The sequence below is a fragment of the Helianthus annuus genome, chromosome 17, assembly GCF_002127325.2.
Source record: "Helianthus annuus cultivar XRQ/B chromosome 17, HanXRQr2.0-SUNRISE, whole genome shotgun sequence".
In the NCBI taxonomy this organism is placed as follows: domain Eukaryota; kingdom Viridiplantae; phylum Streptophyta; class Magnoliopsida; order Asterales; family Asteraceae; genus Helianthus; species Helianthus annuus.
In genome coordinates, this window is record NC_035449.2 from 189991170 (window position 1) to 190006074 (window position 14905).

Below are 14905 nucleotides of genomic sequence, written 5' to 3' on the forward strand. Positions count from 1 at the left end.
AATTAAAATGCATTAAAGTATAAAACATTATATTTTTTTACTTTTATTAAGAATTAAGGTGTCTTCAGACAAACAACAGTTACCCTTTCTCAGAGCCATCTAGAATTTCTTGCTACGACCATCACTATACATCTGCAAATTAAAAGACAAACGTTAAATAACATCACAAGGTAAGTAAACTCCTAGTGAAAGATATGTTCACAACTCAACCTTATATGTATGTTTATCTTAGAAAAAAAAAGAGTTTTCATTATATAAAAAGAGAGTTTTAAGTATATGACAAAGTATTTATGAAGTTTGAATTGGATGAGTAGATTTTTAAAGGGAAAGCATTCGTTTTAATTGGAAAGTAGTTAAAGATTGTTAATATTTCAAATAAAAAAAGTTAAAAATTAGTATATAATTGTATACCTTTTCTTTACCATATAAGATGATATTAAGTTGTATATAAGAAAAAAAAATGATGAGGTGGCAGACGATAAAAAAATTATAAGGTGACATTCTATGTCAAGAAAGCAGTCTACTTGACATCCATCCACTAAAAAAAGCCACATACACAACTTCCACATATTAAACCAACGTGCCATCAGCCAAGTACGTTTCTTGTTGATTTCACAAATACGATCATTTTAAACAACTTTTAGTATACTAAAATTGGATAAAGAGACTTTTTACCACAAAGATATGAAAGTATACAATGGTTTTAAAGTTTATCAACCCTATTAATAATATTAAACCACTTGATGAAAACTGAAAAAAGAAGAGATATGTGAAGACATACATATATCAAAGAAAAAAAAACCATCGTGATGTGGAGTCACCTCTACTCCTGTGATGTGGAGTCACTTCTACTCCTATTATCACAACTCTTAAAAGATCCTTTCTTCCTTCTTAAACCCTAACATATATCATATCTGCAATCAAACAACAAAAATAATTTAATCCAAATGTTAAAAAAAAGAATTAGAAAACTAATCGAGTGTTAGCAAAACAAACCAGCCAAATTCCTCTCAGGAATCCTCCATTCTTCATAAACTTTTTAGCCCATTTATTGGTGGCTGCAAATTGTTAAAAAAAGAATCATTGGAAATTGAAAATTTCATAAAATAAACAAATAAAATAAATAAAGTTGAAAATACACTTGAACGTAGGGATGAGCAAATGGTACCCGATATCGGTACCGAATTTACCGAACCGAGTACATTTTCGGTACCAATTTAGTACCGACTTTTGACATTTTCGGTACCGGTTTTTTCTCTCAAATACCAGTATTGAACCGTATCGGGTATATTCGGTACCGGTACCCACTTTTGGAGATTTTCGGTACCGGAATATTTGATACCGGTACCGGTCAATACCAAGCTTATCCCTACTTGCCTGTCACCATAATGATTTTGATTTTATATAGCACTAAATTGAATAGTCCTCAACAATATCAAACTTCTTGAAGTTCATATACTTCCTCTTAACATCTCTTGAATATACTTCGATGAAGCCCTAAAAACATGGAATCAAATCCCTAGCCTACACAAACCAACACCATATAAAAAATCACAAATTAGCATAGTCCAAATCCACTCTGAATTATAAAAAATTACACCTATGAATCGAACAACATTAAATTAACATCAATCATAAACAAATTTATCAAGAGAGAGGATAATGGAGATTACCTTAATCGATGAGAAGGTTGAATTCAATTCCCATTGCTTTTCACCTGTACAAAAAATTGCTTTCACTTTATGATATGGGCTTTTTTATATTGACATTACTAACCATTGCATTAACAATACATAATTCATGTTTTCGCATTAGCTTATCGATTTTAAAAGGAAACAATGGTATTTTTTGTGAACGTCGAAACAATGGTATTACATGTCTAGAATCTTGCTAATCTCATGCCAATTAATCTAGCGCACACATTCAAGCATACACAAACCACCATAAATGTTCATACAGTCAAAGTTAAGAGTGCGTTTGAGTCCCCTTCACAGCAACGCAAGCCCTACGTATCAAGTCTAGTTATCCAAAACGTATTTGTTATACTAATCATCCACTTGCAAGTGTCTTTCTGACCAAAAGCACCTTCCCAGCCTATGCATCAAGTCTACTTACTAATCTCTTTAATTAACACATAACCAGATCTATAAAAATGAACTGAATAAACTAATCTCTTTAACACAAGTTCGTTGACCTAGAAATCGGACCAATTACCGTTATTTTTCGCATATTGATCACAAATAAACATAGATTAAAGACGAATCATGAAAAGAATGTTAGGTTTACCTGACCCGTTACCCCCCCCCCCCCACACACACACACGACCATTCACATTCAAGATATAAAAGATCAACGCGAACCTGAAATGCACAGGAGAAAAGCTTTGGAAAACAACTTGTGTCTTATTTGTATCTACTTCTTTACTGATCCAATTCAAAACTGTATCGACTGATTTTTGGTATGCAGTTTCGATGCTCATATTCTTTTTCACATCAGTATTATCAAGCAATACTATATTTGAAATCATTTGAGGATTAGCAAGTGGTAATGTTTAGTTATTAAGATGGTTCAAACAGAATACTTGTCAGAATATATTTTTCATTCCGCAAGACTTTATTATATAAGCGTCTAAACCATTAAACATTAGAGAAGGTTTTTTGTATTCATAAAGAAGAAAACTGCTAGATTAAAAACTAAGTACCTTGATGAGCTAACCAATTAACTTCATTTTCAGGAGGGTAAATACCTTTTGATGAAGAACATGAGAAGCTTTGTTGGCTAAATAGTGCTTAAGCATGTCGGCCTCATCGTCTGCAATCATAAAAACCACAGTCGTCAACCTCTAAACCAATAATATCCAATAATCAATTGTTTGTTTTTTAACAGCCACAAGTTATAGGCATCAGTAGTACATCACTAACCTCACAGTTATCAAGAATTAAAGATTTAAGCAAGGGTATCCGCATCCACTGCGATCACTAAAATCCTCACAGTATACTTACCACCAAAGTGTATGTCCCAATTGAGTTTAGCAAATTTTGGTCGGATTGACCCAAGAACATACACTTGTAAGAACCTTTCAAAGCCATATCTCGCCTTAAGGCTCCAGCAAGAACCTTTTCTACTGCCTGCACATATGCTAAAACATTAATAAGACCAATAATGAAAAAAAAAATCACCTTGTTGCATACAGTAGACCATAACCAAAAGTCTAAATCCCCTAATTACCAAAGCTCCTAAAAACTAATCCGAATCTACTGAATAATAATATGAAAAAACGACAACACCGTCATCAATTTGAATACAGTCGACCAAAACCACAGCTCTCAATGTTACTGTTAATATTCTTTTCATATTTTTTAACGGGTCAAATAAAAAATTAGCTAAAAAATTTGACAAGCAAGTCAAATAGTGTCGATAGCCATGCATTAATGTGTATGATCTATATAAAGTTTTAAAATCAACCAATCAATCAAACAAAACACAATTTGAAACTATATAAATCGGTAATTACTAATAACCTCTGTTTTACAAAAATAACGAAATGACCTACCAGTTAGTCCCCGATTTGTATGAATTCGGATTTGTTCATAAAGAAGAAAACTGCTAGATTAAAAACTAAGTACCTTGATGAGCTAACCAATTAACTTCATTTTCAGGAGGGTAAATACCTTTTGATGAAGAACATGAGAAGCTTTGTTGGCTAAATAGTGCTTAAGCATGTCGATCTCATCGTCTGCAATCATAAAAACCACAGTCGTCAACCTCTGAACCAATAATATCCAATAATCAATTGTTTGTTTTTTAACAGCCACAAGTTATAGGCATCAGTAGTACATCACTAACCTCACAGTTATCAAGAATTAAAGATTTAAGCAAGGGCATCCGCATCCACTGCGATCACTAAAATCCTCACAGTATACTTACCACCAAAGTGTATGTCCCAATTGAGTTTAGCAAATTTTGGTCGGATTGACCCAAGAACATACACTTGTAAGAACCTTTCAAAGCCATATCTCGCCTTAAGGCTCCAGCAAGAACCTTTTCTACTGCCTGCACATATGCTAAAACATTAATAAGACCAATAATGAAAAAAAAAACATCACCTTGTTGCATACAGTAGACCATAACCAAAAGTCTAAATCCCCTAATTACCAAAGCTCCTAAAAACTAATCCGAATCAACTGAATAATAATATGAAAAAACGACAACACCGTCATCAATTTGAATACAGTCGACCAAAACCACAGCTCTCAATGATACTGTTAATATTCTTTTCATATTTTTTAACGGGTCAAATAAAAAATTAGCTAAAAAATATGACAAGCAAGTCAAATAGGTCGATAGCCATGCATTAATGTGTATGATCTATATAAAGTTTTAAAATCAACCAATCAATCAAACAAAACACAATTTGAAACTATATAAATCGGTAATTACTAATAACCCTCTGTTTTACAAAAATAATGAAATGACCTACCAGTTAGTCCCCGATTTGTATGAATTCGGATTTGTTCATAAAGAAGAAAACTGCTAGATTAAAAACTAAGTACCTTGATGAGCTAACCAATTAACTTCATTTTCAGGAGGGTAAATACCTTTTGATGAAGAACATGAGAAGCTTTGTTGGCTAAATAGTGCTTAAGCATGTCGGCCTCATCGTCTGCAATCATAAAAACCACAGTCGTCAACCTCTGAACCAATAATATCCAATAATCAATTGTTTGTTTTTTAACAGCCACAAGTTATAGGCATCAGTAGTACATCACTAACCTCACAGTTATCAAGAATTAAAGATTTAAGCAAGGGTATCCGCATCCACTGCGATCACTAAAATCCTCACAGTATACTTACCACCAAAGTATATGTCCCAATTGAGTTTAGCAAATTTTGGTCGGATTGACCCAAGAACATACACTTGTAAGAACCTTTCAAAGCCATATCTCGCCTTAAGGCTCCAGCAAGAACCTTTTCTATTGCCTGCACATATGCTAAAACATTAATAAGACCAATAATGAAAAAAAAACATCACCTTGTTGCATACAGTAGACCATAACCAAAAGTCTAAATCCCCTAATTACCAAAGCTCCTAAAAACTAATCCGAATCTACTGAATAATAATATGAAAAAACGACAACACCGTCATCAATTTGAATACAGTCGACCAAAACCACAGCTCTCAATGTTACTGTTAATATTCTTTTCATATTTTTTAACGGGTCAAATAAAAAATTAGCTAAAAAATTTGACAAGCAAGTCAAATAGGTCGATAGCCATGCATTAATGTGTATGATCTATATAAAGTTTTAAAATCAACCAATCAATCAAACAAAACACAATTTGAAACTATATAAATCGGTAATTACTAATAACCCTCTGTTTTACAAAAATAACGAAATGACCTACCAGTTAGTCCCCGAGTTGTATGAATTCGGATTTGTTCATAAAGAAGAAAACTGCTAGATTAAAAACTAAGTACCTTGATGAGCTAACCAATTAACTTCATTTTCAGGAGGGTAAATACCTTTTGATGAAGAACATGAGAAGCTTTGTTGGCTAAATAGTGCTTAAGCATGTCGGCCTCATCGTCTGCAATCATAAAAACCACAGTCGTCAACCTCTGAACCAATAATATCCAATAATCAATTGTTTGTTTTTTAACAGCCACAAGTTATAGGCATCAGTAGTACATCACTAACCTCACAGTTATCAAGAATTAAAGATTTAAGCAAGGGCATCCGCATCCACTGCGATCACTAAAATCCTCACAGTATACTTACCACCAAAGTGTATGTCCCAATTGAGTTTAGCAAATTTTGGTCGGATTGACCCAAGAACATACACTTGTAAGAACCTTTCAAAGCCATATCTCGCCTTAAGGCTCCAGCAAGAACCTTTTCTACTGCCTGCACATATGCTAAAACATTAATAAGACCAATAATGAAAAAAAAACATCACCTTGTAGCATACAGTAGACCATAACCAAAAGTCTAAATCCCCTAATTACCAAAGCTCCTAAAAACTAATCCGAATCTACTGAATAATAATATGAAAAAACGACAACACCGTCATCAATTTGAATACAGTCGACCAAAACCACAGCTCTCAATGATACTGTTAATATTCTTTTCATATTTTTTAACGGGTCAAATAAAAAATTAGCTAAAAAATGTAACAAGCAAGTCAAATAGGTCGATAGTCATGCATTAATGTGTATGATCTATATAAAGTTTTAAAATCAACCAATCAATCAAACAAAACACAATTTGAAACTATATAAATCGGTAATTACTAATAACCCTCTGTTTTACAAAAATAATGAAATGACCTACCAGTTATTCCCCGATTTGTATGAATTCGGATTTGTTCCTACCAGTACCGAAATGGCAGAACCCTAGTTCGTCTTCTTTTAGGACACCACCAGTCAAGATCTAACACCAAAATAAAATGAAATCACAAATCAAAAGCACACATAAAAATTGATGTATATAAGTGAAAATGAAAGACCCATGTTGGCGAATCAAATCAAACCCATAAAAAAGGCTAAAAATCCCAACTTTTTTTTTTAACCGAAGTTGAAGATTACAACAATAGATTTTTAAATATAGCTGAAAATGAAAGACCCATATGAAAAACGTATAAAATCTATGAATCAAATCAAACCCATAAAGGAAACAAATACTAAAAACAGTAAAAAAAAATTGTAATCTAACTTTCAAATTGTTCATATGATTAAAAAGTATAAAAAGTGAATACTGGGGGGGGGGGGGGATTCAGTTTCCAATGCTCTTGGTCAGATCTTCAAAATGAAGTCTAGAATAAACATCAATAAACACCTACATAATCAAATATTCAGATCAGAAGTCAATAAACATCAATTAAGGTAAGTTAAAAAATTACCTTGTTACATTTTCTCTGACGAAATCAACTTCTTGACTCCTTCCCCTTCATAATCTTCTTTGTTTTCGTCTTCATAATCATAATATTCGATTGAACCTACCAAACGCCCAATTAACAACCAGAACTTCAAATCAAACTTGTTGACAGTTACTTGCTGACTCAAAACTGATTTGAAAATCGATCTAGGGTTTCAAACTGACTCAATTCTCGTTTAACCCTTGAAAATTAGACACATAACCCATTTGAAAATCGAATCTCTTTCAGAAATATTACCTTGTTCGATTGAGCGACAAAATCAAAACCGATTCGACAACTCTATATCTATATCAATGATTAACATATTAAACATTGATTAAAGCTAAAAAATCAAACGTTATCAAATTACATCATAAAAATCAAAGAAAACATACCTAGATGAGAGTTTGAATGCTTGAGATTTAGGGATTTCTAGGGCCAGGAACAATCGCTGCTAGAGATGAAGCCGTAGATGAGATTTAGGGTTTGTAAAATTGAATGTGTGATGTTTTGAGAAGCCGTGTGAATGTGAAGAGAAATCAATTTGGCAAATTGGAGAATGATTTCAACTAATTGATTGAGAGAATTTATTAGGTTTCCAAATTGAAGAGTCGGTTTCAAAAAAGCGAGCGTGGGAAGGAAGGATGAGAGATAGATGAGAGAATGGCGCCCAATTTCCCAATTCTCTAGCCAAAGAGAATAGCCACCTCATAGTCAAATAGTCAACCATTATTTTGCTTTAGTATAATAGATAGATTATCAATTATGATAATTTTACATTTATTTGGTTTACCCCAAGAAAAATCAGATTTTCTGCAGAATAACAAGTAGCATCATGGTTCTAAGGATATGCGGTATGATGATGGTCCTCCCTTAGAGGATGATCCGCCACTTAGGCGTCACGTAGATCGGGTGTGAGGATGGGGCAAAGAGGATGGAGGTAAGAAAATGAGGGATGGGCCTAAAATATATGCATATGTTGTATGTATATATGTGTGTGTGTGTGTGTGGGGGGGGGGTTCCTCTAGTGGGACATCTTCATCGTCCTGTTGAAGCCGTTTGGGACGCCGATTGGGGGGGGGGGGAATGGATGGAGGTGCGGCGCCGGTGGGGGACGGTCAAGGCTGATCCCCACACCGTGAAGCCTAATAACCCAATGACCAAGAACTAGTTTAACACCTATGATAATCGGACGTCTAGATACCACCTAATCTCGCACCTAAGAGAAATTTTAACTCACACCATACCACCAGATCACCAGGTCATAGGTCCGTTATAGCATGTACGAAACATTTATTACATTGTGATACAATAAACTCTTACAAGTAAACAAAACATCCGAACCAGCGTAATAAATCTTTACATATAATGCACTTTACCTATAGATTTTGATATAGCTTGCTATTTACACAAACCTAATACAACAGCATCAGTTATATATACATATTGCCAATAAGCATGAATGTATACAACACATGTATGGATATAATGTTTCATTTTAAGATGTCTGTTACCGGGAGCATTTTGGGCAATCCACATCACGAGCCTTAATCCTTATGCCGCCTGAGCAGGGTAGTCTAAACTATCAGTCGAAGAAGAGTAAGAGGGGAGCCATATTTCCACACGGGTCCCACCCGCACCAAGTGCCGCCTCAACCATCCGAGGGGAAATCACTCTGAGGACACAACCGTAATTTTCCAATATCTCGCGGGCAACAGTTAACCCTGCTATAAAGTTCCATGTCATGTTGTCTTCTACCATACCTTTTGACGAAAGATCCGCTCCAAATGGTGTAAGCGAATGCATTTGCGTCTGCAAAATTAAATAATATAAGTCCTAAAGTACATAATTAGTTGAGAGTAGGTCGGTAAACGGTTAACATACCATGTAGTGCATGTCGGGTCCATCATCATCGATTATGATAAGAACACCACCAGCTGGCGCTGACGTGGACACAATCTCAACCATTCCTCCAACATTCGTGCGCAATAAAGCACCCTCGATTAAATTGCTTAACGCCTGGCGCAAAGCAGGTTCTTCAACTGCAACCTCCAACAATTCAGGAATTTCACATGCTTCTACGATACGTTGTTGTTTATGAGCCAGCGGTTTGAGTGCACCCACAAGATCAGAGAGTACATCAGATGCATTGCATGGCCTTTTTTACATGAAAATTAACTATTAGCATTTCAAATTTTTGGAAAAAATGCGGAAAAAAAAACTATGTAACAAACATCCTTGTACAATCTTCAGTTTATGTCGTAAGTGGTGGTGTATTTAGTAAAGTTGGCGGTGTACAAATCAATAACGTGACTTTTTGTCTTACAATAATGGATGTACTAATGATAATCGGTATATCTTTAAAGAATTACAAGAAACTATTAGCAAAATGCCATTTTCGTCCCTTAGGTTTGGCCAGTTTTGCGACTTTCGTCCAAAAGTTAGTTTTTTCGCATCTGGATCCAAAAGGTTTGAAATCTTGCTATTTTCATCCGGCTCGTTAACTCCATCCATTTTTCTCCGTTAAGTCAGGGGCATTTTCATCTTTTTATTAACTTAAAGGGCAATTCAGGATTTTTACCTACTTGTTTTGTTTTGTTTTGTTTATGCATATATATATATATATATATATATAGGTAAAGGGTACTGTACAAATTCCCTTATCGTACATTACGTACGCTACAATCTCAGCCGTCAGATCATCTTCCCGCAATGAAAATCGCATGTTATTTTTTTTGTAATATTTTCGCATGTGATGAATTTGATGAAATAGCATGTGTTTTTTTGTAACAATTTCGCATGTGATAATTTTGATGAAATAGAAGGTTGTTTTTTTTTTGTAACAATTTCGCATGTGATAATTTTGATGAAATAGCAGGTTGTTTTTTTTGTAACAATTTCGCATGTGGTAATTCAATTTCGCATGTGATAATTTTGATGAAATAGTATGTTGGTTTTTGTAACAATTTCGCATGTGGTAATTTTGAAGAAATCGCATGTTAAAAAACCAACATGCGAAATTGTTACAAAAAAACAACATGCGATTTTCAATGCGGGAAGATGATCTGACGGCTGAGATTGTAGCGTACGTAATGTATGATAAGCGCATTTGTACGTTAACCAGCCCCTATATATATATATATATATAGAGGAAGGTTAACATACAAAAGTCCTTATCCTACTTCACGTACGCGACGCGCTCAACCATCAGATCTGGGCAATAATCACGCATGGGAGCCCTAATAACGCATGGGAGCAGTTTTTGGGTGATAATCACGCATGGGAGGTGATAATCACGCATGGAGGTGATAATCACGCACGTTATAATGGTGAAAAAAATAATTACGCACGTTATAAATTCTGTCGCGTATGTTAATGTAGGTTAAGCCATTTTGTACATTATACTTTCTATATATATATATATATATATATATATATATATATATATATGCGCTTGTTAGTGAAAAAGACCGAATTGCCCTTTAAGTTAACAAAAAAAAAAAACAGAAATACCCGTGACTTAACAGAGAAAAATGAATGGAGTTAACGAGCTGGATGAAAATGGCCAAACCTTTGGACGAAAGTAGTAAAACTTCAAACCTTAGGGAAAAAAAAAGACATTTTACTCTTGGTTCTTTTTATGCTATTAGCCATAAATGTTATTATAACTAATATATACTATTGCTAGATTTTAGTGCAAGCATAAGTTTTAGATGATTGAAGCGCCTATAAACCGTACCTAATATTCTGATTTAACAAAGGTGCAAGTGCCATAGGTGGCATGGGCATTTCCAAATCTCCGGATTTTGAAGAGAGAGAGAATGGCCCACCATACTCACGCCCCGTGGGGGTAGAAGTGTCATTAGAGAAAAAATTGGACAACTGAGACCTCATTGACTCGTGGGTTGACTCGTCTATTTTCACTAGATTTTCTTCGTTGTAGCGAATTATATTAGTCTGAAAGAGAACAGAAACTATTAATAAAACCAATAAACATTTAACATTTATATAGAAGCAAATATATATGTATTCATGCAGGAGCAAACCTTTGTCATATGAACGGCGTCTTGCAGTTGTTGAAGAGTGTCTCTCATACCATCGCTTATTACCATTATGTCCTCAGCAATATCATATGAAATCTATAATAACGTATTCAAGAAGTCACAAAGTTAACCTCTGAGAAACAAAAAAATGTGAGGATATTAACAAAGTTGAGCGCACACCTCATTTTTCTTCACATTGACAGACAACATTTTGCTTAAAGTACGAATGCTAGAAAGTGGACCACGAATCTGTAGAAAAAAAAAAAGGATTAATAATCATAATACTGTCTTAAGAAGTTTTGTCCATAATATGTAGAGGGATGAACAACGGTTTTAAGCCATATGGAATATAAACATGACTTCATACTTTTTTTCCAAGTCTTAGCATCCAACTTTTCATTATGCACGTTATATAAATCAACTTATGACTTATTACTGATTTTAGCAGCCAACCTCATTTTTAATGGTTTTACCAGCAGTATATTGATGTCACTTGTTGAGACCATGCTAGTCACCGCATCATATGGGCACATATGCAATATAATGCTTTAGGTGGAAAAAAAAATACATATATATATATAAGGGAGGTTTAAATGAGAACGCTAAATATTGTGAGAACCGTGAGAACGAATGAAAAAACCACGAGAACCTGGTCAAAAACAATTCAAATTCAAAAAAAAAAATTCACACTTATCATTATTATTCGAATACAATGTTAGAAATTTATTTTACACGTCAAAATTTACGTAAATTCGTAAATAAAGAAAATTTACACATGTGTAAGTTTACCATTTACACATGTGTAAATTTGTTATATTCACACATGTGTTAAAAATCTAATAAGAGTGATTTTGAGAGGTGAATTATTTGATGTTATATTTTAATTACAATGAGGTTGGTATTTAAAAAAATGGTTTTGATTGGTTTTTTCATTCGTTCTCACGGTTCTCGCAATATTTTGCGTTTCTCAAGATAACCCTTCCCTATATATATGGAAAATTAGATTTTAATAATCCCAACTGTTACATATTGGCCGGCAATAATCCCAACTAACGAAATGTTTTGTGACAGTCCCAACTTTAAACCTATTTTGTCCCGACGATCCCATACTAACTCAAAGTTAACCCGGTTAGTTTTGCTGACGTGGACCGCCACATAATCCACCCATGTCATCAAAAACTTTGCCACATAAGCAGTCCACATCATCAAAAGGTTGTCTTTTTGCCACATAAGCAGTCCACATCATCGGAAATTCGAAACTTTGACTTTTTGCCACATAAGCAACCACGTCAGCAAAAAAAACTAACGGGGTTAGACCTCAATTAGAAAAAGCTCGTTGAGAGAAAATCGGTTAGAAGTTGGGACTGTCACAAAACATTTCGTTAGTTGGGACTGTTGTCGGCCAATAGGTGATAGTTGGGATAATTTAAATCCAATTCTCCTATATAATATCTACAAGTTTGAAAAATAAACTTTATTTATTTATACTTAAAAAAATAAGGTAACATTAGACACCACGTAGCAAGTACACATACAATAAATTATAAATAAGAAGTCACGCCAACAATTATTCAAGAGTCAGTAAAAGATGACCTGCTACCACGTAATAAAATGTAACTCGGTTGCTAAAATTGATAATAAAACGTAAGTTGGTTTCTATTTGGGCTTAAATAAAAGTTGGCAGCTAAAACAGAAAAAAGTGTAAAGTTCATATCTAAATCACGTCGTTTGCCCTACAATTTTTATAGTCAGTACTCAGTAATGTGAAACAAGAGTATAAAGTCTTACTTGCTCAACAAGATTACTCATCCTAACATTGTTTTGCCATGAAGATTGCTGAAGTAACATTGCTTTCTGTGGAGGAACATACACAAATGAGTACTCTTCTAAAGATCGTTTTGAACTAAACTAATAGAGTCGCCTCTAAACATTTGGTCGATAATATTAATATATTACGCATTAATCAACAGTTTTTATTAATAAACTAAATTGGTAATTTACCTGGTCCATAACATATGCCATAGCGATGGAGCGGGAAATGTTTATCGCGTTTAATCTCTGTTCAGCGGAAAAATTGTGCAATTCCGGTGTCCTATCTACAAAATTTTGAATTTCCCATGATTTTGAGATTGCATACGGGTATGCGCCTTGTTTTATATCATCTTCTTCTTTCTGTATTTCTAGTTTCGGAATTTCAGCAACCAAAAAACCGACAACAAACGGGTGCTTCACCATCGGGAAAACCAAAGCCCGGGACTCGGGAATAAATTCTGCCTACAATCACATTAATATGTATCCTAAATTGAACAAAGAACAATCAGAAACAAAAAAAAAGTATATTCTATTCCTACATTTAGTACCGTAAAAATGTACCTGCTGTTTCAAGAGAGAAGCTTCTGCTGCTCTTAATCCTGTTGGGATGCTAAAATCACCGACTAATATTAGTATTTCAGCCGCATTTCTTCCAGGATAGACAGTAACTCTACGCAGCTCTAGTCTGTCCATAACATAACTACCAGCCGGTCTCACATAAACCTGAAAATCAATAGCATGTTAAATTGTTAATCAGGATTCAAATTGCGCAATAAACACCAGAATAAGATAATGTTAAAGGCAACAAGCTAAGATGCTCCTTATGATTAAAATCAACTTTGTAATTACAAACAATAACGTATAGACCGATGAATACTACGCCTCTAAAGATAGACGGTCACTTTGGTTTTCTATAGAATTTCCACTATTATTAAACCTCCAATGGTAGTGAGTTTTAGTTGTATTCTTTGTTTTGCAAACCCTAGGCTACCACTAGGTTACATTATTGTTACTATAACTAAAATCTACAACCAACTCAATCAAATTCCACCGGTTGTAACTGTAACTGTAACGGTAAGGAATGTTGCTTAATCAAACAACAATATCACAATAGCTTGCAAAAGAAGAAACTAACCTAACGCATGTTAATCAGGATTCAAATTGTGCATTAAACACTATAATATAAGGCTAAAAGCAAACCCTAGGTTGCCATTATGTTACATTATTCTTACTATAACTACAATCTACAACCAATTCAACCAAATTCCACCTGTTGTAACTGTAACTGTAACTGTAAGGAATGTTAATCAATCAAACAACAGCTTGCAAAAGAAGAAACTAGCTTAACAGACAAAATTACCGATAACAGAGCGTCAGGATCCACAATCCGACGAAACAAATCCATCTGTTCAACACAAAGCGTCTGAAAATCAGAACTCGGAAGCACAAGCGCTTTATTATTCCCGTTCTTCTCACTCCTCTGCACGAATTCCACCGGGGACGTTGACGCTTTACGAATAGCGGCGGCGATTGCGGTGGCGGAGGTTACCATGACGTCATCATCTTCGCATTTGTCAGTGTTATTATTACCATCATTATTGTTATTATTAGTACTGATACTGACTTGACGGAGTGCTGCAGTGGTGTTAGGGTTGTTGCAGTGAACGGCGGTGGTTGTGGTGGATGATTTGTAAGCCACGTGAGTCACGTGACGACGGAGATGGTGGTGGTGATGAAGATTGTGGTGAAATTGAGGTGAGATTGAGAGAATCATTGCTCTGAGAGCGATGGAAGGTTCTGGAATGTGGAAGAATTAGCGACGGTTTTCTGTTGTGGCAGTGGTCGCCGATTTGCCCAAAGTGGATAGAGAGGGAGGGTCACGATTGTGGACATAGCATGTGAGAGCATTCACATCCTAACCATCAAATTATGTGAGGAGGGGTTTTTATATTATAAAGGGTATAAAAAGTGGTTGTGAGTAGAGGAGAGAGAAAATGTTACTGTTCATCTGTATATTTGGGGGGACACTGTTCACCCGTTATAATTTTTTAATATATTTTGAAAATGGTTATGAGTGGAAATGAGAGAAAAATGTAATGATAATATTATTTAATTGAAAGGAGAGAGAAAAAGTA

The 14905-nt window shown here is 34.7% G+C and overlaps 1 protein-coding gene and 2 long non-coding RNA genes across 4 annotated transcripts; all 3 read right to left on the reverse strand.

Annotated features, from left to right (window-relative positions):
- Window positions 1-673: 673 nt before the first annotated feature.
- Window positions 674-5902, reverse strand: LOC110925765. 2 transcript variants are annotated; one of them, XR_004885488.1, is made up of 11 exons: window positions 5700-5902; window positions 5525-5589; window positions 4774-4980; window positions 4599-4663; window positions 3847-4053; window positions 3672-3736; window positions 2922-3128; window positions 2747-2811; window positions 1674-1717; window positions 997-1524; window positions 674-914 (listed from the first exon to the last, which is right to left on the reverse strand). It is a non-coding gene; the product is annotated as an uncharacterized LOC110925765 (long non-coding RNA). The 2 variants fall into 2 exon arrangements; XR_002584717.2 differs by lacking the exons at window positions 674-914; window positions 997-1524; window positions 1674-1717 and having other exon boundaries at window positions 2539-2811.
- An 875-nt stretch (window positions 5903-6777) lies between these two features.
- LOC110923186 lies at window positions 6778-7524 on the reverse strand. The gene is made up of 4 exons (XR_002583814.2): window positions 7311-7524; window positions 7174-7221; window positions 6901-6996; window positions 6778-6836 (listed from the first exon to the last, which is right to left on the reverse strand). It is a non-coding gene; the product is annotated as an uncharacterized LOC110923186 (long non-coding RNA).
- Window positions 7525-8196: 672 nt separating this feature from the next.
- On the reverse strand, window positions 8197-14694 carry LOC110921162 (chloroplast sensor kinase, chloroplastic). Its single transcript, XM_022165437.2, is given in 10 exon segments — window positions 8197-8670; window positions 8673-8727; window positions 8800-9073; window positions 10655-10872; window positions 10962-11054; window positions 11139-11207; window positions 12747-12812; window positions 12960-13232; window positions 13332-13493; window positions 14131-14694. Coding segments are annotated over 10 exon segments (1728 nt in total). The 5' UTR covers window positions 14545-14694; the 3' UTR covers window positions 8197-8566.
- Window positions 14695-14905: the final 211 nt, after the last annotated feature.